Source organism: Lolium perenne, chromosome 2, assembly GCF_019359855.2.
Source record: "Lolium perenne isolate Kyuss_39 chromosome 2, Kyuss_2.0, whole genome shotgun sequence".
Classification (NCBI taxonomy): domain Eukaryota; kingdom Viridiplantae; phylum Streptophyta; class Magnoliopsida; order Poales; family Poaceae; genus Lolium; species Lolium perenne.
The window spans coordinates 153370202-153395102 of record NC_067245.2 but is presented as its reverse complement, the minus strand read 5'-3'; the positions used below and the strand labels follow the sequence as shown (position 1 = coordinate 153395102).

The 24901-nt window shown below is 42.0% G+C and overlaps 1 protein-coding gene across 1 annotated transcript; it reads left to right on the top strand.

Moving 5' to 3' along the window:
- The first annotated feature begins 15008 nt into the window (after positions 1-15008).
- Positions 15009-24580, top strand: LOC127321970 (DNA (cytosine-5)-methyltransferase 1B). The gene is made up of 14 exons (XM_051350919.2): positions 15009-15048; positions 16070-16161; positions 17638-17684; positions 18646-20095; positions 20263-21745; positions 21920-22084; positions 22167-22362; positions 22448-22559; positions 22640-22787; positions 22882-23079; positions 23165-23443; positions 23532-23693; positions 23793-24011; positions 24118-24580. The coding sequence occupies exons 3-14, from the start codon at positions 17651-17653 to the stop codon at positions 24256-24258; spliced, it is 4587 nt and encodes a 1528-aa protein (XP_051206879.1). The 5' UTR covers positions 15009-15048; positions 16070-16161; positions 17638-17650; the 3' UTR covers positions 24259-24580.
- The last annotated feature ends 321 nt before the right edge of the window (positions 24581-24901 follow it).

The following is a 24901-nucleotide window of genomic DNA, read 5'->3' as shown; positions in this document are numbered from 1 at the left end:
TTTGCAAGCGGCAAGTGAACGTCTACCGCAGCAACAAGAGCCTCCTCTTGTAGGCTTTGGAATCTCTTCAAGGATGAGACTCGATAAACCCCTCGTTGCTACCGTCTTCTAGATTGCATCTTGGCTTGGATTGCGTGTTCGCGGTAGGAAATTTTTTGTTTTCTATGCAACGTTATCCTACATCTTCTTCTTTTTCTTAGAAGGAGCACTAGTTTCTTTAGCTCGTTGAGAATCTTGTTCAACTCTTTTGGGATGCCCCTCGGGATATAGAGGATCCTGAGTAGAAACACCACCTCTAGTTGTTACTTCATAAGCATGTTTTTCTTTAGAAGTATTTTTTAACAAGTCATTTTGCACTTTAGTGAGTTGATCAATTTGAGTTTGAACCATATGAAAATGTTTAACAAGCATCTTAACATCATTAGAGGTTCTCTCCACAATATCATGCAATTTACTAATAGCTTGAGAATTTTCCATTAAATGATTCTCTACTCTCATATTAAAGTTATCTTGCTTAACAACATAATTATCAAACTCATCTAAACATTGACCAGGAGGTTTTGAGTAAGGAATATCTTCTTTATCAAAGCGTTGAAGAGAATGTACCTCAATTGTGGATGAAGGAAGAGTTATCTTACATAAATCTTCTATGGGAGGTAAATTCTTCACATCTTCAGATTTAATACCTTTCTCTTTAAGAGATTTCTTGGCTTCCTTCATATCTTCATCATTTAATTCAATCATACCCCTCTTCTTCAATATTGGTGTTGGGGTTGGTTCAGGTGTAGTCCAATCATCATGATTTTGGCTTATTCTAGCCATTAATTTTTCAGCTTCGTCTGGAGTTCTTTTCCTGAAAACACAACCAGCACAACTGTCCAGGTATGCCCTAGACTCAATTGTTAGTCCACTATAAAATATATCAAGTAAGTCATGCTTTTCCAAATCATGTCCAGGCCGAGCTCTAAGAAGAGAGCAAAACCTTGCCCAAGCTTCAGGCAATTTCTCTCCATTATAAATTTTCTACAAAGCAATATGTTGAGCACTAGCAGGAAAATATTTTCGAAAGAAAACATCAAGCAAACCACTTGGACTATCAATAGAATCAGGAGGCAAACTATTATACTAAGTTTTAGCATCATCCTTTAATGAGAAAGGAAAAATTTAGCAACAAAATAAGTACGCTTCTTGATATCATCAGAAAAAAACTACTCAAAGTAGAAAGCTCATTCATGTGCTCTACAACACTTTCTTTTTCAGTACCACAAAAAGGTGTTTTCTCAACAATAGATATATGAGATAAATCAAGAGAAAAATCATAATCCTTATCCTTAATGTTTATAGGAGATGTGGCAAATTTAGGATCAGGAGACAGTTTATATCTAACATCATGTTGTGTAAGAAGCTTTTTAATGTTACTTGCACCAGTAGTAGCATTACATTTACCAATAAAATCATCATCAAGTTCCACATAATCTTCATCAAGGTCATCACTAGAGTATTCTACAGACTCAGGTGAATTAACAGGTGTAACAGTATTTTCATTAGGAATTTAAGTATTTTCAATTTGTCTAGACCTAGCAATTGTAGCATCTAGAAAAGGACCCAATGAACCATTATCATCAAGCACAGTAGAAGCATCATCAAAATTATCAAACCAATTTTCAGATTCAGCAAAAGTACCAACATGTGAAGCTTGTGGTGGTGAAACAAGTTGATTTATCACAGATGGTGAATCAAGAGCATCAGAGGTACTCAGAGTTGTACCTTTTCTTGTAGTGGATGGTAATATGGCGACTTTAGCACCGCGAGGTTTACCCATGATGGAGGATTTGCAGCGAACAATATCAATTCAGGTGAACTTGCAAATAAAGCTATGCTCCCCGGCAACGGCGCCAAAAAATAGTCTTGATGACCCACAAGTATAGGGGATCACAACAGTCTTCGAGGGAAGTAAAACCCAATTTATTAATTCGACACAAGGGGAGCCAAAGAATATTTGTAAGCCTTAACAGCGGAGTTGTCATTTCAGCTGCACCTGGAAACATACTTGCTCGCAAGAGTTTATCAGTAGCAACAGTTTTATAGCAGTAGCAGTAGTGAAATATAAGTAGCAGTGTAATAAAGACAGCAATAGTGATTATAGTAAACAGCAAGATTAAAATACTGTAGGCATAGGGATGGATGAACGGGCGCTGCATGGATAAGATGACTCATGTAATAATCAAGACAAGGCATTTGCAGATAATAATAAAACAGTATCCAAGTACTAAATAACCATAGGCATGTGTTCCGTATATAGTCGTACGTGCTCGCAATGAGAAACTTGCACAACATCTTTTGTCCTACCAGCCGGTGGCAGCCGGGCCTCTAGGGAAACTACTGGTAATTAAGGTACTGCTTTTAATAGAGTACCGGAGCAAAGCATTAACACTCCGTGAACACATGTGATCCTCATATCACAGCCTTCCCCTTCGGTTGTCCCAATTTCTGTCACTTTGGGACCTCGGGTTCCGGACAGCAATATGTGTATACAACTTGCAGGTAAGATCATAAAACAATGAATATCATCATGAATCAATAACATGTTCAGATCTGAAATCATGGCACTCGGGCCCTAGTGACAAGCATTAAGCATAACAAGTTGCAACAATATCATAAAAGTACCAACAACGGATACTAGGCACCATGCCCTAACAATCTTATGGCTATTACATGAACAATCTCATCCAATCCCTACCATCCCCTTCAGCCTATAGCGGAGATTTACTCACACATGGATGGGGCAAGCATGGATGGTTGATGGAGAGGCATCGGTGGCGATGATGGCGATGATCTCCTCCAATTCCCCGTCCCGGCAGGGTGCTAGAACGGAGTTTCTGATCCCGAAAATAGAGTTTACGATGGCGACGGAGTTCTGGATGTCTTCTGGCAAATTGGTCGAACCCCAGTGCGTTTTTAGGTCAAGGGCTTTAAGTAGTCCAGAGGGGAGCGTCGGGGGCTGGCCGAGGCGGCGTCACCATATGGCGGCGCGGCCCAGGGGCCCACCGCGCCGCCATGTGGTGTGCGCACCTCGCGCCCCCCTCCGTCTGGTCTTCTGGCTCCGTAGGTCTTCTGTGAAAATAGGACCATTGCAATTATTTCCGGAGATTGTCCTGAAAGTTGATTTTCTGCACAAAAATAAGACACCAGGGCAATTCTGCTGAAAACAGCGTTAGTCCGTGTTAGTTGTATCCAAAATACACAAATTAGAGGCAAAACAATAGCAAAAGTGTTCGGGAATGTAGATACGTTTTGGACGTATCAGTGGTGTAGGGCTGGGGAGGGCCGTGGCCGCCGGAGTAGCATCGGGCGGACGCCCGTGTCGCCTAACGCGTCGCTGGAGCTCATGCTCAATTGTGCCTAAATAATCGATCGACTCTGTTGATATTATTAAATCCAACTATGGCAACGATATTTATCTTGGCCCCACCACTATGTATTAAGAGTACTCCCTTTGTCAGCTCAATAAAAAAAGTACTCCCTTTGTCCCAGTTCACAAGGCTGACGCTTATTCCTAAGTCGTAAATTTGAACATGATAATACAAGATATATATATTGCAAAGCATATAGTATCATTACAAAGATCACATATTATACGCACAAATTCTATGAACTAGGACAGATGTAGTAGTGTGTGAACTAAGGGGTGGTTAAGGGATTTTTTCTGACAGGGTTCGGGCTCATAAGCTACGGAGTGTTGTGTTTAAGAGAATTTGTGAGGAGCTAAATCCCACATACCCACATGACCACTATTGTCCTTCCAATGTCTACCCCCAGAGTGCACCACTAACTATGGGAATCAGGATCTCCATTATTCATTTCTTGATGGTCGACAAATGAAAGGGGCAGATTCTGACACTGTTGTGCCAAATAACCCTGTCTTGCACCAGCAATAATGTCCCTCATGTTCATAAGGCAAATACTATGCGGCCAACGTTCACATAATAGTCTGAAGAACATAATCACACTTTATACTGCCTTGCAAACAATTCATATAGTATTTGCCTTGTGAACAATTCATGACACAGTGGATGTCATGGTATATGTTCCTCCTAAATGACAGGCTAGAGAGGCTTACTAAATTACCAAGGATGCCCTCCCACCTACCATGTGGGAGGGTAGTAAGGTTCATTTATTGCAAAATGACCAAAGATGTCCTCCCACCTACCATTTAGGAGGGTATTTATGGTCATTTATTGCGAAATAACCGATAATTTCCTCCCACCTACCATTTGGGGTGGTAGTTGGGGCCATTTCTTCCTAAATGACTGAGGCTGCCCTCCCACCTACCACGTGGGAGGGTAGTTCGGGTTATTTCTTGCTAAACAACCAAGGATGCCAGTCATGGTGGTAGGTAGGAGGGGTACCATGGTAAAGCTTGGTTCACTAGTCCATGATGGAATAAGAAATTTGTGTGGTGCATAGTTCATGATAGACTAGTTTCCCTAACACCTCACACTAATGGGTTCATTGCTCTCGAGTCTTTGTGTTGACTTTTTGACCATGAATTGGAGCTTTGACCTTGTTGACTATGACACGGTTGGGGGTCCTTGTTGACTATTGGGTTGATTTTTCTTGAATTTTGTCCATGTAGGCACCTAGTAAGCTTGGAGTCCCACTAGGAGGAGGGTGACACCCATTATTACAACACCAAAAAAAATGGATAAATAGATAAAAAACATGTCAAATACATACCACCTAAAAACCACCAACAGCTGCACACGGTTGGAGGTGATTAAATAATCGATAAAGGGGAAAGCTATATCGGGGTGAAATTTCCTCCATTTTCACTCTCTCTCATGTGTGTATATATATGCTCTCCCTCTCCTTCACCCCCTCCCCCCACACATACCGCCTCCTTCCTCCCTGGCTAATCTTAATGGCGATGAAGGGGAGACAATCTCAACCTTTCCCCTAGTAGATCCACCATACTTTGGTCCTTAATGTTTATTTTAGGTTTTCTCTCGTAGGATCAAAGAATCTGATGATATTCCTTCGTGACGTATATTGGGAATGCAATGTTTGTCTCCCACAGCGATGGTGGTGTCCAGGTTTGTCTTGATCCTGAGTTGTCTGAATTTGGTGCTTCATATTTATCATTGGTTGTTTCTGGTGGAAAATAAGTTGGGTCTTTGTTGATACGTCATGATCATCCTTCCTACACAACAATATGGTGCTCGTTCCTTGCCGCTTCCTTCCTTGAACGTTCTTTCTTAATAAACTTTCTACATGTCATAACTCGCCTCGAAACCAAGTTGCTTTTGGATATTTTTTACCGCGCTTCTTTCTCGTTGGGACGCGGTCTACTTTAAGAAGCTAAGCCTCCATATGAAACCCCTAATTACCCATTTGAGAGTTCAAACTGCACGATATTTCTTTATAGGACGCGCATTGGTCTCTCTACTGGTGTCTTGTTATGTGCAATTTTTTCCGGTTTGTGGATTTACGTCTTGCTCCCATGTTTCATTATTCATCAACCTTGGCACACATGTGATATTAAGTTGTAGACAAATGTGCTCCCTCTACTTTTCCATGCCCATGTGTTTTATTGTTTCTTTCTCCTGGTTCACAATTGAGCGTTGCATGGGAGGCATGCCTTCTCCAATTAATGTTGTTTGACATGAGCCTTTGGGTGACATATGAGTGTGTGAAATTTAGAGTTCATTGTGGCGGTGCTGATTATATCTTAGAATCCATCGGCGATGCCTCATTGTCAAATGTTCGCAGAAGATTGGCGTGTGTCATTTTGCTATCATGTATTGTACTGATGGCAAAGTTGTAATTTTTAATTGTGGTGTGGTATGTATGTATTGTGGATTGCCTTCCATTGTTAGTTCTTTGGACCTAGTTTGATCTTATCTAATGAATGATCTTTGTTAAAAAAACAATTGGTTAGCTATACGTTCCAAATAAGAAAAAGTGGGGCAAAAAATCGAACACAATCACGACCATTTACGCCTAAAATAAAAAATACCACCATATGGTTAGACGGCTTGTAGTGGGATCCTGATGACCCCACAAATTTTTAGAAGTTATTAAATCTATGATCTTGAGGGCTTAAGGTTTGCATCGATGGACGAAGAGGAATTGAGCTATCACTTTTTTGTGGGAAATAAGGTGGGCTTATAGAGTTGGCCCGAAAACCCAACTATTATAACCTAGACTTTGCTAGGCTTAGAGGGTATGATGCACATCATAAGTTCCGTGCCAATAGAGAGTTGCACAATTGGTGGCAAACCTTTTGTTGGGGTCGGAGGCTCACCCCGGGAGAGGGACAAGGTTCCAAACCTCGAATTCTCCAAGGAACCTTCGGGGGAAACAAAAAAATTCCCGCAAGTGTACAACCTTTTTGTGAAATGCAAAGACTTGCGTGAGGTTTTAAGCGCTAGAAATTTAGGGGACAACATGCAAATCATGTTTTGGACAAGTTGAAATACAGGAAGGATATGTCTTCCTTAATTAACTGAGGTATGTGGTTGCAATAGATCGGTGTATTTTATTTGCTTCACACCATTACCCTCCAACAAAGCAGACCCCTAATACGGTTTCCTAGCGATTAAAAACAATGAAACCGCCAATATGTTGTCTCTTATCATATTACGTTAGTTTGTTATTCATGTTGTCATCAACACCAATACCACACATGGGGGGATTTTCCTTTCAACTTTCATGGGTGATTTTGACATGTAATTAAGTGTAAAAGATCATGATTCGCCATGCAAAAGGTGGCTACTTGGAAGTGGTCTACCTTTTCTCACGCTCATTAACATGAATGAAACACACTTAGTTGTTCCACAAGAAAAGCCACTCTACTTCTACTTCCATTTTTTGGAGGAAGACTCTTACATGGTAGTGTAAAGTTTACAACCATCATCCTCTCTGTCGGAGGTGATCACTTGGAAACATGCAAACTTTTTTACACTCCCATTAACATGAATGACACACACTTGGTTCTTCCACAAGAAGAGACACTCGACTAGATGACACTAGTCGACTGCACAATCAAAAGTGAGATTGAAGATGATGAATCCCCAAAAGTTAACTTGATCTCTAGGTCCAAATGCTCGTCATCCTCGATAATATTCTTTACAAAGCTTCCACCATATATAAGTGCCACTACAAAGAAGATGTGATAAAATCCTCAAATAAATCCACAATGGTATGTGTGGCCACCACCTCACGATAAGATCCACCGTGTCCAAGGCACTAAGACCAGGATTGTATTAGCTAACCGTAGTTCAAGATGCCATTGAGATCATAGGCAAGTGTCAGTATTGAAAAAATGGCTTATCCACCAACGTGCATGTATCGACGATCACGAATATACTCATCACTTGACCCTTTTCCTCTTCGGAATGAACCTGCTCTAACCTTTCCCAATGACCAGAGAGTGGTACATTTACGTGGCGGTACCCATTGACTACTTCACCAAATGGATCAAAGTTGTGCCTCTCACTGCCATCACCTCACGAGATGTGCATAATTATTCTGGAATGACATCATACGCTGCTTTGGTGCCCCAAGGGAGATAAGCTTGGATAATGGAAAAAATCGTGTCATGACATTCAAAATTTCCATGATACAAGAGGCTATCATGACTACATAATATTACATACAAATTACACAACATAGAATTTTGAAACATACACATAGCATATATATTAGTGACATAAGGATAACATAATATCGGACCTCATCATATACGTACATTGATTTTTTGATAAAGACTTGCATCTAATGTTACCTTACCTCCTTTTAAAAACACCTAATATACACGATGAAATGAACGAATAAAACAAAAAAAACATGCCAAAGATAGACCACCTAAACACCACCACTAGTTGTACACAGTTGGAGGTGATTAAATAAATGTCCAGACGAGGAAATATATATCAGGTGACACCCCCTTTCACTTTATATCCTATATATCCCTGTTCCCCTCTTCTTCAGCTCCCCCAGTCGCCGCCTCCTCTCCCCCCAACTCATCTGAATGATGATGAAGGGGAGAGATGCTCGACCTTGCCTCCTTGTAGATCCACCCTAGTTCTCTCCTTAATGTTTGTTTTAGTGTTTCTCTCATAGGATCAAGGGGTTTGGCGAGATTCCTTTGTGATGTTCATTGGGCATGCATTCTCTTTCTCTCTCTTTCTCCCTCAACGACGGTGATGTCCAGGTTTGTCTTGATCTCGAGGTGTCCATATTTGGTGATTCATATATATCATTGGATGTTTTGTTGTTCGGGAAGGGGAGGGTGGGGGAGAAGTTTGGTCCTTGCCGAGAGTTCCTCATCATCCTCTTCGGCCTTGCGACAATTTGGTGCTCTCCCTTTGCCGCTTCTTTCCTCACCCATTATTTCTTAATAAACTTTCTACATGTGGCCACCCGCGCCATCTACTGGTAGTTTTTCTCAAAACCAAGTTGCTTTTGTGGATTTTTTCTGAACGTGCTTCCTTCTCACTGGGACGCGGTCTCTTTTGGGGAGCTACATCTCAATATATATGAAACCCCTAACCACCCATTTCAGACTAAATTGCTCGATCTGGCTTTAGAGGGCACACATTGATCTTTGTAGTGGCGCCTTGTCCTTATGCAACTTTGGCTGATGTGCGGCCCTCTAGCTTGCTCCGACATGTCCTTGTTGACACATAGATGATATTAAGTTGTCGATAAATGGGCTCATGCGATGTTCGTTTCTTCCTCTTGCTAACAATCGAGCGTTATATGGGAGGCAAAACGGTCCAACGATGTTTGGCTGTAGCCATTTTGGTGACATTTTTTCCAATCGATCCTCAAAGGGGATCGATTTTCATTACCATAATGATAGCGAAAAACATGTGTGAAACATAATAAATATGTGACATAAGGATAACATAATATCGTATCTCATCACATACATCTTTCGTTACCTAGCCACTTTTTAAAACACTCAATAGACCCTATTGTTTTAGTAATTGAACAAAAAATGGTAGGGATGCCTCACGTAGAATAGTATATGAGACACTAGTAGTTAGCGAGGGTATGTACGCCGGCCTAACAGGCGAAGTTCGTGGTACACCAACAATGATCGACATAACAATATTTTTTAAATATGGATGTCTGCCTCGACGGAGCGCAACTTGGTACTTTTTTGGGGGCAGAGCACCGAGTGAAGAGGCTACTTGTATGCGGCTTGGGTTGTCATGAACTTCCCAAGTGTCGTATCCAAGTGTTCCTCTTGTTGATGTTGGCCCGATTCATCATGAACTCAAGAGTTCCAAATGCTAGAACTTCTTGTCGTGAACTTGGAGCTCTAGCTCTCGCCTTTTGCATTTATTCATGTGAGAATGAACAATACATGTTTCCCATGAGTATCTATTTATAGGCTAGAGAGGCTTACTAAATTACCAAGGATGCCCTCCCACCTACCATGTGGGAGGGTAGTTAGGGTTATTTATTGCTAAATGACCAAAGATGTCCCACCTACCATTTAGGAAGGTATTTATGGCTATTTATTGCAAAATAACTGAGGATTTTCTCCCACCTACCATTTGGGATGGTAGCTGGGGTTATTTATTGCTAAATTACCAATTATGCCCTCCCACCTGCCATGTGGGAGGGTAGTTGGGGTCATTTCGTCCTAAATGACTCAGGCACCCTCCCACCTACCATTTGGGAGGGTAGTTCGGGTCATTTCTTGCTAACTGACCAAGGATGCCCTTCATGGTGGTAGGTAGGAGGGGTACCATGGTAAAACATGGTTCACTAGTCCATGGTGGAATAAGGAAGGTGTGTGGTGCATAGTTTATGGTAGACTAGTTTCCCTAACACCTCACACTAATGGGTTAATTGCTCTTGGTTCGTTTTACTTTTTGGCCATGAATTGGAGCTTTGACCTTGTTGACTATGACACGGCTGGGGGTCCTTATTGACTATTGGGTTGATTTTTCTTGAATTTTGTCCATGTAGGCGCCTAATAAGCTTGGAGTCCCACTAGGAGGAGGGTGATACCCATTCTTACAACACCAAAAATACGGATAAATAAATCAAAAAACATGTCAAAGACATACCACCTAAACACCACCACCAGCTGTACACAGTTGGAGGTGATTAAATAATCGAGGGGAAAGCTATATCGGGGTGACATTTCCCCTTTCACTCTCTCATGTGTATATATATGCTCCCCCTCTCCTTCACCCCCCACGCACCGCCTCCTTCCTCCCTGGCTAATCTCAATGGTGATGAAGGGGATACAATCACAACCTTTCCCCTAGTACACCCACCATATTTTGGTCCTTAATGTTTATTTTATGGTTTCTCTCGTAGGATCAAAGGATCTTACGATATTCCTTCGTGACGTCTATTGGGCATGCAATGTTTGTCTCCCTCAGCGACAACTGTGTCCAGGTTTGTCTTGATCCCGAGTTGTTTGAATTTGTTGCTTCATATTTATCATTGGTTGTTTCTGGTGGAAAATAAGTTGGGTCTTTGTCGATACGTCGTGAACATCCTTCCTACACAACAATATGGTGTGTGTTCCTTGCCGCTTCCTTCCTTGCATGTTCTTTCTTAATAAACTTTCTACATGTAACCACTAGCCATCTTTTGCTAGTTTTCCTCGAAACCAAGTTGCTTTTAGACATTTTACCGTGCTTCTTTCTCGTTGGGACGCGGTCTACTTTATGGAGCTAAGCCTCCATATGAAACCCCTAACCACCCATCTGTGAGTTCAAATTGCACAATATTTCTTTAGAGGACACACATTTTCATCTCTAGTGGTGTCTTGTTATGTGCAACTTTGTCCAGTTTGTGGATTTATGGCTTGCTCCCATGTTTCATTCTTCATCAACCTTGGCACACATGTGATCTCAAGTTGTAGAAAAATATGCCCCTTCTACTTTTCCATGCCCATGTGCTTTTTTGTTTCTTTCTCCTGGTTCACAATGGAGCGTTGTATGGGAGGCATGCCGCTCCAATGTTGTTTGACATGGGCCTTTGGGTGACATATGAATGTGTGAAATTTAGAGTTCATCGTGGCGGTGCTGATTATATCTTAGAATCCATCGGTGATGCCTCATTGTCAAATGTTTGCAAAAGATTAGCATGTGTCATTTTGCTATCATGCATTTTACTGATGGAAAAGTTGTAATTTTTAATTGCGGTGTGGTATGTATGTGTTGTGGATTGTGTTGCATCTTCAGTTCTTTGAACCTAATTTGATCTTATCTAATGAATTATCTTTGTTTTTTAAAAAACAACAACGATTGGTTAGATATACGTTCCAAATAAGAAAAGAAGGGGCAACAAATCAAACACAATCACATATGTTTATGCCTAAAAAAATACCACCATATGGTTAGATGGCTTGAAGTGGGATCTCGATGACCCGGTAAAATTTTAGAAGTTATTAAATTGATGATTTCGAATGCTTAAGGTTTGCATCGATGGACAGAGAGGAATTGAGTTGTCACCTTTTTGTGGGAAATAAGGTGGGCTTATATAGCTGTCCCGAAAACCCAATTGTCATAACCTAGACGTTGCAAGGCTTAGAGGGTATGATGCACATCAGAAGTTTCGTGCCAATAGAGAGTTGCAAAATTGGTGGCAAACCTTTTGTTGAGGTCAGAGACTCACCCCGGGAGAAAGACAAAGGTTTCAAACCTCGGATGCTCCAAGGAACCTTCGGGGGAAACAAAAAGTTTCCCGCAAGCGTTCAACCTTTTTGTGAAATGCAAAGGCTTGCCCGAGGTTTGAGCACTAGAAGTTCAGGAGACAACCTGCAAATCATGTTTTGGACAAGTTGAAATACGGGGAGGATATGTCTTCCTTAAATGAGGTATGTGGATGCAATGTATAAGTGTAGTTTATTTGATTCACACCATTACCTTCCAACAAAGCAGACCCCTAATACGGTTTCCTAACGACTCAATAAAATGAAACGACCAATATGTTGTCTCTTATCATATTAGGTTAGTTCATTATTCACGTTGTCAACAACACCAATACCCCACATGGAGGGATTTGCATTTCAACTTTCATGGGAGATTCTGACATGGAAGTGTAAAAAACAAAGATTCGCTTTGTGAAAGGTGGCTACTTGGAAGTGGTCGACCTTTTCACACACTCGTTAACATTAATGAAACACGCTTAGTTGTTCTACAAGAAGAGCCACTCTACTTGTACTGCCATTTTTTTGGGGAAGACTCTTACATGTCAGTGTAAAGTTTACAACCATCATCCTCTCTATCAGAGGGATCACTTGGAAACATCCAAACTTTTTTACACTCTCGTTAACATGAATGACACACACTTGGTCCTTCCACAAGAAGAGACACTCGACTAGATGACACCAATCGACTGCACAATCAAAGGCGAGATTGAAGATGACGAATCCCTGAAAGTCAACTTGATCTCTTGGCCCAAATGCTTGTCATCCTCGATAATATATTCTTTACAAAGATTCCACCATGTATAATTGCCTCTACAAAGAAGATGTGATAAATTCCTCAAATAAATCCACCATGGTATGGTGGCCACCACCTCGTGATAAGAGCCACCGTGGCCAAGGCACTAAGACAAGGATTGTATTAGCTAACCATAGTTCAAGATGCCATTGAGCTTATAGGGAAGTGTGTGAATATTGGAAAATGGCGAATCCACCAACGTGCATGCATGTATCGACGATCACGAATATGCTCATCACTTGGCCTTTTTTCCTCTTGGGAATGAACCCGCTCTAACCTTTCCCAATGACCAAAGAGTGATACATTTACGTGGTGGAACCCATCGATTACTTCACCAAATGGATCAAAGTTGTGCCTCTCACCGCCATCACCTCACGAGATGTGCATAATTATTCTGGAATAACATCATACGCTGCTTTGATATCCCAAGGGAGATAAGCTCGGATAATGGAAAAAAAATCGCGTCATGACATTCCAAATTTCCATGATACCATAGGCTATCGTGACTACGTAATATTACATACAAATTACGCAACACCGAATTTTAAAACATACGTTGAGCATATATATTAGTGACATAAGAATAACATAATATCGGACCTCATCACATACATGCATTTTTTTTGATAGAGACTTGCATCCAATGTTACCTCACCTCATTTTAAAAACACCTAATAGACACGATGAAATGAACGAACAAAACAAAAAAGAACATGCCAAAGATAGACCACCTAAACACCACCACCAGTTGTACACAGTTGGAGCTTGGAGGTGATTAAATAATTGTCCAGGCGAGGAAATATATATCAGGTGACACCCCTTTCACTATCTCTCCTATATATCCCTCTGACCCCACTTTTCTTCAGATCCCCCGCCACTCCGCCACCGCCGCCTCCTCCCTCCCCCCGACTCATCCGGATGATGAGGAAGGGGAGCAAGGCTCAACCTCGCCTCCTTGTAGATCCACCCTAGTTATCTCCTTAATGATTGTTTTAGGGTTTCTATCGTAGGATCAAGGGGTTTGGCGAGATTCCTTTGTGATGTTCATTGTGCCTGCAGTCTCTTTCTTCCTCAACGACGGTGATGTCCAGGTTTGTCTTGATCTTGAGGTGTCCATATTATTTGATTCATAAATATCATTGGATGTTTTGGGGTTCGGGAGGGGGGGGGGGAAGTTTGGCCCTTGTCGAGAGGTCCTCCTCATCCTCTCCTTGCGACAATTTGGTGCTATCCCTTTACCGCTTCTTTCCTCACCCATTATTTCCTAATAATCTTTCTACATGTGGCCACCCACGCCATCTATTGCTAGTTTTTCTCAAAACCAAGTTGCTTTTGTCGATTTTTTCTGACCGTGCTTCCTTCTCGCTGGGATGCAGTCTCTTTTAGGGAGCTACATCTCAATATATATGAAACCCCTAACCACCCATTTTGGGACTAAATTTCTCGATCTGGTTTTAGAGGGCACACATCGATCTCTGTAGTGGCTTCTTGTCCGGCTTCTTGTCCTTATGCGACTTTGGCTGATGTGCGGCCTTCTAGCTTGCTCCGTCATGTCCTTGTTGACACACACATGATCTTAAGTTGTCGACAAATGGGTTCATGCGATGTCCGTTTCTTCCTCTTGCTAACAATCGAGCGTTATATGGGAGGCAGAACGCTCCAACGATGTTTGGCTGGAGCCTTTTGGGTGACATTTTTTCCAAGCGACCCTCTAGGGGGATCGATTTTCATTACCATCATGATAACGGAAAACAAGGGTTATGGAGGGGGGAGGGGGGAGGGGGGGGGGGACTATATCTGATGGCAAAGTTGTCATTTTAAGGCTGTGGTATTGTCCCAAGTTGTGGATTGTTCGTCGTGGGTTATTTGATCCTGGTTTGACCTTATCCAATGAATGATTGTTGTTTTCAAAAAAAAAAAAGAACACAACAACAAAACAATCAGCTAGATCTAGGTTTGAAATATAGAAAAAAGGAGGGGCAACAAATCAATCACAATCACAACCGTTCTCACGCGAGATGATTGGACGGCTTGAAGTGGGATCACGATGACTGCGTCAAAATGAAGAAGGTATTAAACCTACGATTCAAATACAATTTTGTTCCTTGTAAACGTAGATTTCGATTCTGAAGGATAACTTTACTCCAACCATTTGAACCGATACATAATATGGAAGGAAACAGGTGGGCCGAGCTGTGAACGGCGTAAAATTGGAAATAAACTGGACAGAAAAGCAAAGACAGGATGGGTTTTAATTGCCTGGGATCTGGCAAATGCGGAGGGCAGTGGGCGGGGGCAACGGCAAAAAATTTGGGGTTTCGGCGCTCCTCCCGCCAAGGGAACCCGCCCAAGCCCCGTGCGCCGCCGCAAACCACCAAAACCTTCCCGTTCCGCGCCTCGCATCACGCCGTCCTGCCGTTGCCGCTATAAATCCCGCCACCACGCGCCCCAAACCCCCCTCCCCCTTTTTCGTTCGCCCGCCCGCCCGCGCCGCCGCTCTCGGGTCTGCTCCTCAGGCCTCCTTCCCCCCGTCGCCTTCGCCGCCGCCGGCGAGGACGCCGCGCAGGTAAACCCGCGACCTCGTTTTCCCCCTCTCGTTCATGCCTGTTTCCCTGTACGCGGATTGGTTACGAGGTCTGTGGGGGCCGCGCGTGCTCCGGTAGTCGCTAGGCTGCGCGCTGTCTGACTGCCGATTCGTGCTGCTCCGGTAGTCACTGCTCGCCGTGCCGTTTGACTGGCGGTTCCCGCGGGTTACCCGTTGTTTCCGCCGGCGAATCGCCCCCATGCTGCTCGGGCCCTGAATCCAGGCGGGGCAGGCCGATGGATTCCTTCGCCCCGCGGTTCGATTTAGAGGGGAGGGATTCAACCGCGCCCATTCCGGATCCTGGGTGCCGCCGCCGCTGCCGTGCCAGCTCTGTATCCCGGTGGGGATTTACTCGATTTATTATGTACCCATCTATTGGTTGCCGGTTAGGAGAGTTTGTCGTTATGTTGCTGCAATCGAGCGCTGCTTCTACTTGGAACAAGGGGGAACGGATAGGTTTTCAGTAGTAGATATTTTGTGCCGTGGTGCGATTTTTAGGATTTGCAGGTGGATTAGCAGCCGGAATCGCGTGGGCTGCTCTAGTTTTCTTTTTAGCTTTCTAGAAAGGTGGTGCGTCTTGTTGGGGCTGGGGCTAATGGGGCAGTTCCATGGGAACCGTGCCTGCCCATTTTCGGGCCGGATTTGTTCCGGTGTATCGCCCTTGTCGTCTTCTGATGTCTGTTGTGGAGGTTTTACCTTGGAGGGTCTGTGGTGCCAAAGTAACCAATCGTGCTTGCTTTGGTGTGCTTAGTTTGGCGGAGTTTCCCGTGCGCCTGACTATTCTTATACTAGTTGGTTTCTTTGAGGTGGTCTTTGTAGGGGGTTAGAAAATTGCTATGTTGTCAAGTGGTGATTTACGACTTTATGTACTCATGGTTCTTGCAAAAACGTTAACAGTCATTCTGCACTAGTGCTGGTGCTGCTTAAATTCTGTTTAAGTTGATATCTCCCCCAAATGTATTAACCTGTGCTTCTGCATCTTTGTGATATTTGTGCATTGCAGGAGTAGTGGATCAGTGTTTTGGGTTAACCTTCACCTTGAATTGTCTGTGGCCTCAATCTGCCTCTGATTGTTGCAGCTGGTGAATCTCCCAGGTAGTTCTGACTAACTCCATGCCATTTTAATGAATGCATCAGTTCATGAATTTCTGTTTTTTATATCATGTGGAGGTTGGGTTGAGCCAATAAATGAATCTGTATTTTCAATGGGTTTTATCAACAGTAGAACCAAACACTCATCTTAATGTGTTGTTTTGGAATTGCTATCAAGTGCAAATGGGTTTGTCTTCTTTGCATGGTTTAGAATTGTGCTTTTGGTTGTCAGCGGTCCAATGCGTTAAGCCTTTTTTTAATGTGATTCAGTTGTGTTTATGCTGTTACTGGTTTTTTTGTGACAAGTTTATGCTGTTACTGGTTTTTTTTGTGACAAACTAGTGCTAATCAACCTTTGATGTGTTTTATTATGGTCAGTGATGCATTTGTCGGAAGTTTTCATTACTCTACTGTTGAATAGGTTAATTTAGTACATTCTCTTAATGCAATATAGCTGGGTATTTTCACCAAATCTTCTGGATTTTCTATCTGTATTTGTGAAAAGAGCTATGTGCACTATCTTCAATTGGTGTGGTACTGCTAGGCTTGCTTCTGCTTTATTTAGTGGCTTGGTCCAACCTGAGCTGGTAGATTTTGTGCACCTTTTTTCATTTGCATATTGTTAGTTGTTTCTCTCCAGGGTAACATTTGACACATCTTTAACTGTGGTTACCTTGCTAAGTGCTACTTTCCAGGCAATTTGTGAACTTGTGGATACACTGATTTCATTATAGCTCTAGTATTTGTCAAAGTTTCCATGTTTGCGAACTGTAGTTGTTGAAATGTTACTACCATCATTGTATAATTTCTATATGGGAAGAAGACAAAAGTAAGGGTTTCATGATGGCTGTTACTTCCTACGCCCTATCATTGGTAGATGTTGAGGTCTACTTTCATAGTTTATCCTTTCCATAATATGCTGTTCTATGATTTGTTATCATTTTATCTTTAATTTTTTTAAATGCTATATGCTTTCTTAAACCATGTGCTACTGAAAAACTGCATTTAAGATGCATATTATATGTGTTGTTTCCATGCTATTTTCTCTATTCCAAATAAACGGACTACATAACTTAAAGATATGATGGAATCAAAATCCCATTCCTTTATAAGATACCCTGAAATAGCCTAGCAGGGCATTGCTGCTACCCCATTGTGTAGGCAGTATTTGTCTTCTCTGGGATTCTTCCCTTGTCCCTTCTAAAACAATCTGTAAATATGTTGCTCTTGTTAATTGAATAGGCAATATTCTTGGCAGTTTCCCCAGAAAAAAAAATCGCATCCCCTTACCTGTTTTGTATATGTTTCAACAATTCACTTTCAGTTTTTTCTTGTATAAAATTTTGACCTTTATACTTGTAATTTTGACAAATTGTGTTGCCCAGTTGATCTTTTGAAGTACTTAATTTGGACTGGCAGTAGGCTTACTGCATTTACTTTCTTACTGTTGACATGACTGACTAATTCTAAATTTTACAGGGAGACGTCAGTTATGGGGAAGAGTCCACGTTCTCCTGTTACCACAGGTCCTGTCCTCGATTACCTTCTTGTTACTTGTTGTCAGTCTTTCAGTTAATGGCATGGTTATATCTGTTTTCTGAGTACCGTGTAATACATCCAGTGTGCTTTTCTTGTACATATGCTCTGAGATTGTAAATTTGAGATCTCATCTGACTCTTGTTTGATGTTGATGTGTTACATGTCTCTATTTTACTGGCTCCCACCCAAGATTATAACACTTTAGAAACCAATGGTTCACTTTTAACACAAATATTCTGCCATGTCTTACATATCAGGTGAAAAAGAGTTCAACTATATGCATGATAGACATGGAATGCATGCTTAAGTTTCAACGATTCTTAGTAGCTAGATTATTTGCCTCTATGTTTTCAAGGATTGAATTTCTACCAGTATGGACATTATAGTTTTGCTTGTGTAGAAGCAAAGTTGGTTCCCTGATGATGAATGAACCAGCATCATGTTTAGTATTAGACCGCATAAAAATAGTAATTCACATACTTACTAATGTTGGCCAGTCGTCCAGTTAGTAGATGCCTTATTTGAAGCCTTCACTCAGATTGGAGATAGCAGACCGCTTAAGCTGCTATTACTGCTCTCTGTTGTTCTTTTCTCTTCTCACCCCTACATCTAAGTTGAACCTGTAGTTTGAATCAGCTTCAAGGATTGGGGTTGTATTTGCTAAGATGTAGAGATAGATATCCTTGCTTCCTATCCTTTGTTAGATACGATGTTTTAATATGGTAATGCCTTTGAGAGATATGGCTAAAGATGGTAACCTTCAATGGAAGGAGGCCCATCTATATAACAGTTTCTTATTAACACTTCAGATGGTTGAAATTCTGTTTCATTAATATCAATGATATCACTGCTCTCTGTTTCGTCCCTCTTGATTTTTTTTTCTTTTGTTAATCATTCTGGTTTCTTTCGGATTTAGTTTTTGATTATTTTCTGAATGGTGATTTTCAGGAACAAAAAGGTGCAGAGCAAAGCCACAAAAGAAGGGTGAAGAATCCACTGAAAATGGAAAATTGGAGAACAGCCCCCAGGATGCAACAAATGGTGTTGAAAAGGGTACTGGTACTGCTGCTCGGAAGAGGCCAAGGAGGGCAGCAGCCTGTTCTGATTTCAAAGAGAAATCTGTTCGTCTATCAGGAAAATCTTCTTCTGTCATGATCAAGAAAAATCGGATGGAAGAGGAGGAAATAGATGCAATCAACCTGACAAAACTAGGGCCAGAAGATTTACCTCCTTGCCGGAAGCTGATTGATTTCATATTGCATGATGCAGATGGGAATCTGCAGCCCTTTGAAATGTCTGAAATAGATGATTTTTTCATAACAGCTCTCATCATGCCTGCGGATGATGATCTAGAAAAAGAGCGTGAAAGAGGAGTACGCTGTGAAGGATTTGGACGCATTGAGGACTGGGCAATATCTGGTTATGATGAAGGTACTGCAGTGGTCTGGCTCTCAACAGAACTTGCTGACTATGAATGTGTGAAGCCAGCTGGCAATTACAAATCTTACTACAGCCACTTCTATGAGAAGGCACAGGTGTGTGTTGAAGTTTACAGAAAGCTCATGAGATCAGTAGGTGGGAATCCTAACCTGAGTCTGGAAGAACTGCTTGCTAGTGTTGTTCGTTCCATTAATGCTATAAAAGGTTACACTGGAACAATGAGCAAAGACTTTGTGATTGCCACTGGCGAGTTTGTATACAATCAGCTTATTGGATTGGATCAGACATCAGGCAGTGATGATCAGAAGCTTGCTACACTGCCGGTTCTTCTTGCTCTAAGAGATGAGTGCAAGTCTCGAGTGGAGCTAACCAAGAGGCTGTCTAACATCTCAAATGGAAGCCTGAAGATCAAGGATGTGAAATGTGAAGAGGTCGCTGAGGATGATGATGAGAAATTAGCAAGATTATTGCAAGAAGAAGAACAATGGAAGATGATGAAGAAACAGAGGGGTAAACCAACCCAAAAAAATGTCTACATCAAAATTAGTGAAGCTGAGATTGCAAATGACTATCCTCTGCCTGCATACTATAAACCATCTAGCCAGGAAATGGATGAGTATGTATTTGATAGTGAGGATAGCATGTTCTCTGGTGATGTGCCAGTAAGAATCCTCAACAACTGGGCTCTATACAATGCAGATTCCAGGCTTATCTCTCTGGAATTAATTCCTATGAAGTCTGGTGCCGAAAATGATATAGTTGTCTTTGGATCTGGGTTTATGAGAGAGGATGATGGCAGTTGCTGCTCCACTGCTGAGTCTGCAAACTCTTCGTCTTCCTCAAGTAAAGCTGATAACCAGGACTCAGGAGTTCCAATATATTTGAGCCCAATAAAGGAATGGGTTATAGAATTTGGTGGCTCAATGGTTTGCATAACCATTCGAACTGATGTGGCCTGGTAAATGTTCCAGCCAGTTCCTTTCAGCGTATTTTATCATCTAATCTTTATGGCACTGTCTGCTCAGTGGTCTCTTAGTTGAATCTTTTTATTTCTTTCTTTGGGCCATAGTTTTTAGCAATTTCTGCCTGCACTCCATTTGACCCTCCATTTGGCATGTATTTCAGGTACAAACTACGACAACCAATAAAGCAATATGCTCCTTGGTGTGAGCCTGTACTGAAAACAGCAAGGCTTGCTGTTAGCATCATCACCCTGCTAAAAGAGCAAAGCCGTGCCTCAAAGCTTTCTTTTGTTGATGTCATCAAGAAAGTGGCAGAGTTTGACAAAGGGGATCCTGCTTATGTATCGTCCAACATTGTGCTAGTTGAGAGATACATTGTGGTCCATGGACAGATCATACTTCAGCAGTTTACAGATTTCCCTGATGAAACTATCCGACGAAGTGCATTTGCCACTGGTTTGTTAATGAAGATGGAGGAGAGACGACATACAAAGTTGTCTGTGAAGAAGAAGGTTCAAGAAACGAGGGGGCAGAATCTGAACCCAATTGCAACTATGGGAACATCATCAAAAAGAAAAGCTATGCGTGCAACCACAACCAGATTGATCAACAGGATATGGAGTGATTACTATGCACACCATTTCCCAGAAGATTTGAAGGAGGAAGATGGAAATGAAGCAAAAGAAATTGATGATGAGCAAGAAGAAAATGAAGACGAGGAAGCTGAAGAAGAGGTACAGATTGAAGAAGAAAAGGTTCCAAAGACTCCACCATCAACACGGTCTCGAAAATTGAAATCACAAGCTATCAAAGAAATTAGATGGGAGGGTGCATCAACTGGGAAAACAGCTTCTGGAGAAGCTTTATACAAATGTGCATACTCTCGAGAACTCAGAATAGCTGTGGGAGGGGCAGTCACACTAGAAGATGATTCAGGAGAACTAGTGATATGCTTTGTTGAATACATGTTTCAGAAACCTGATGGTGGAGAAATAGTTCATGGAAGGATCCTACAAAAAGGTTCAGAGACTGTTCTCGGCAATGCTGCAAATGACAGGGATCTTTTCTTGACTAATGATTGTTTGGAGTTTGAATTGAAGGACATCAAAGAATTGGTGCCTGTTAATCTCCAATCAATGCCTTGGGGTCACAAGTATAGAAAAGCGAATGCTGAGGCTGATAAGATTGACCGGGCAAGAGTGGAAGAGAGGAAAAAGAAGGGTCTGCCAACGGAATATCTTTGTAGAAGTTTGTACTGGCCTGAGAAGGGCGCTTTCTTTTCACTACCACGTGATAAACTGGGTCTTGGTAGTGGTGTCTGTAGCTCTTGTGAGCATAGAGAACCAGATTGTGATGAGTTAAAAATACTCTCCAAGACCAGCTTCATCTACAAGGAAGTTACCTATAGTGTCAATGACTACTTGTACATTAGGCCAGATTTTTTCTCCCAAGAAGAGGATCGTGGTACATACAAGGCTGGAAGAAACATTGGCCTAAAGCCCTATGCAGTTTGCCATCTGCTGGATGTTCGTGAATCTGCTGGTTCTAAAAAAGTTGACCCTGCATCAACTAAAATCAGTGTTCGGAGATTTTATAGACCAGATGATATTTCATCAGCCAAAGCTTATTCATCAGACATCCGAGAGGTTAATATTGTTCTCCCTTTTTCTATATGTTTCTACGTTTGATGTTCAAGATACCATCATTAGTTCCTTGCATTACATACTAGATGTAGTAGAAGTCTAGTCTCGTACTTAGCAAGATCATTCTCCTTCAATTGCCTTCAATACATTCTCTTAACCTTTGTTTGCTTGATTCAGGTATACTATAGTGAAGATATAATTAATGTGCCTGTGGATATGATAGAGGGGAAATGCGAGGTCAGAAAGAAGGCAGATGTCTCAAATTCAGACCTTCCAGTGATGGTTGAACATGTATTCTTCTGTGAACATTTCTATGATCCTGCCACTGGAGCTCTCAAGCAGGTTAGTTAGCTGACGTGACTTTTTGATTCTGTAACTGCTAGATTTGATAGTTAACTGATTGTATGATGCATGCCTGGATCAGTTGCCTTCAAATGTAAAGCTCATGTCTGTGGTACGGAAAGCAACTGGTGCTTTGAAAAAGAACAAGGGAAAGCAGATTTGTGAAAATGATGAACATGATTCAGGCAAATGGACTGAGGTGCCCAAAGAGAACCGCATTGCAACTCTTGACATTTTTGCTGGCTGTGGAGGATTATCAGAAGGGTTGCAGCAAGCTGGTATGCACTTCCTTTAGTTTTTAGCATGAACATGTTGGCTTTCAAAGTTCAAACTGATTTATTTTCTCATTGTTAAATTCCTCAGGTGTATCTTTTACTAAATGGGCAATTGAATACGAAGAACCAGCTGGTGAAGCATTTAGGCAAAATCACCCGGAAGCTGCTGTGTTTGTGGATAACTGCAATGTCATTTTGAAGTAGGTGGAATTGTTTTATTTTCGTGTGCTTTACTTACTTAATTTCTGTAGCTCAATCAGGACTACTTGTGGTAATGCAGGGCGATTATGGACAAATGTGGTGATGCTGACGACTGTGTTTCAACTTCTGAAGCTGCTGAACAAGCAGCTAAACTTGCTGAAGAAAACATCAAGAACCTTCCTGTCCCTGGTGAAGTAGAATTCATAAATGGTGGTCCTCCCTGTCAGGTATATATTGTTTTGCTAAACATATGTAACCAAATTGCTGTCCATTTTTTTTAACCAATTGATTGACTTATGTATATTCTATTTCTGTTACCAGGGATTTTCTGGGATGAACAGATTCAACCAAAGTCCATGGAGTAAAGTTCAGTGCGAGATGATTTTAGCATTCCTCTCTTTTGCAGAATATTTCCGTCCCAGATACTTTCTTTTAGAAAATGTTAGGAACTTTGTTTCTTTCAACAAAGGGCAGACCTTCCGACTGGCAGTTGCATCTCTTCTGGAGATGGGATACCAGGTGCTGATTCTTGTCACTGTCTACTTAAAATGCTTATGTTAGCACTTTGAATCTGTATTTTAACAGTTGTTCATCTGTTCATTAGGTTCGGTTTGGAATCTTAGAAGCAGGGACTTTTGGTGTTGCACAGTCCAGGAAAAGGGCTTTCATTTGGGCTGCTGCTCCTGGAGAGACTCTTCCTGACTGGCCAGAACCTATGCATGTGTTTGCTAGCCCTGAACTGAAAATAACACTGCCTGATGGCAACTACTATGCGGCTGCCAAAAGCACAGCTGGTGGGGCACCTTTCCGTGCAATAACTGTTAGAGATACAATTGGGGATTTGCCAAAAGTAGAAAATGGTGCAAGTAAACTAATACTTGAGGTAAGTTTTACAACAATGTCATCATTATTTTTCTTTTCTTTTTGCTCTTGATCCCCACTTTAAGTGAATTCCCCTTCTTTTGATGTAGTATGGAGGTGAACCTGTCTCTTGGTTCCAGAAGAAGATAAGAGGTAGCACGATTGCATTGAATGATCACATATCAAAGGAGATGAATGAGCTAAATCTCATAAGATGCAAACACATCCCAAAGCGACCTGGCTGTGACTGGCATGACCTACCAGATGAGAAGGTAACGTTACTGTCCTCCACTCTGTAGATGCATTCACCATATTTCTGTTAATCTTAGTCTATGCCTCCCTGCTGGTGTTTATTCCCAAAATGTGCGCAGGTCAAGCTATCTTCTGGGCAAATGGTTGACCTGATACCTTGGTGCTTGCCTAACACCGCTAAAAGGCACAACCAGTGGAAAGGGCTCTATGGTAGGTTGGATTGGGAGGGTAATTTCCCCACATCTGTGACAGATCCCCAGCCCATGGGTAAGGTTGGCATGTGCTTTCACCCTGACCAGGACAGGATCATCACTGTCCGTGAGTGCGCGCGTTCTCAGGTAAGCCAAGCAGCTCTACATCCATCCCCATCTGCATGCAGATACTGTTAAGCATGTTCAAGATACTGCAAGGGACAGTCTGACTCAAACCTATACATGTGTGCAGGGCTTTCCTGACAGCTACCAGTTTGCGGGCACAATCCAGACCAAGCACAGGCAGATTGGCAACGCTGTGCCACCCCCTCTTGCCTTTGCACTTGGGAGGAAGCTGAAGGAAGCTGTTGATGCGAAGCGCCAGCAGGCATAACTTTGTTCATGAGAAGCATCTCTAGATGATGAGCAGATGCTATGAGTTTATCTAGATTGCTCGTGGCTAGCATTGTAGTCACATGTCGAGGTTAATGATGTGACAATTATGAATTTCCTTAGTTGATTGTGATTTTTATGGGTCGTATGGACTCCTTGTTGTATATCTTAGATGTGTGCTGACTGGCACCCTGATTCAGGGTTGTCTGGTTGTATTTGAACAATTGCATGATTTCGTAGTGGCTTGTGGGCAGCTACTGCCCTGTGTACTTGGTATGGAACTACCTTTTACAACAAAATATATATATGTTCTATCCTGGATTCGCCCCACTGTCTCATTGCCTTAAGCTGGGTGTCGATCTTCAGAATTGGTTAGCACCAGTGGTACACGGCACAACAACAGGACGGAGAAAAGGCTCTATCATCATGCTCACAGCATGATGGCTGTGGAAACTGGAAGCACCTGAATGACTGATCCAGGATGAACTCCGTGCCTGGCGTGCAAGTGTCGCGTGTTATCGTTCTTAGAGAACTATCAACTATGGTTAAGGGAAAATTCTAATCTTTCAATGCAAGGTGTACTGGTGAAGAAACAGTTTGATGGCCTCTTGTGGTAGCCGTCCAGGACGCACTTTTGTTGACGA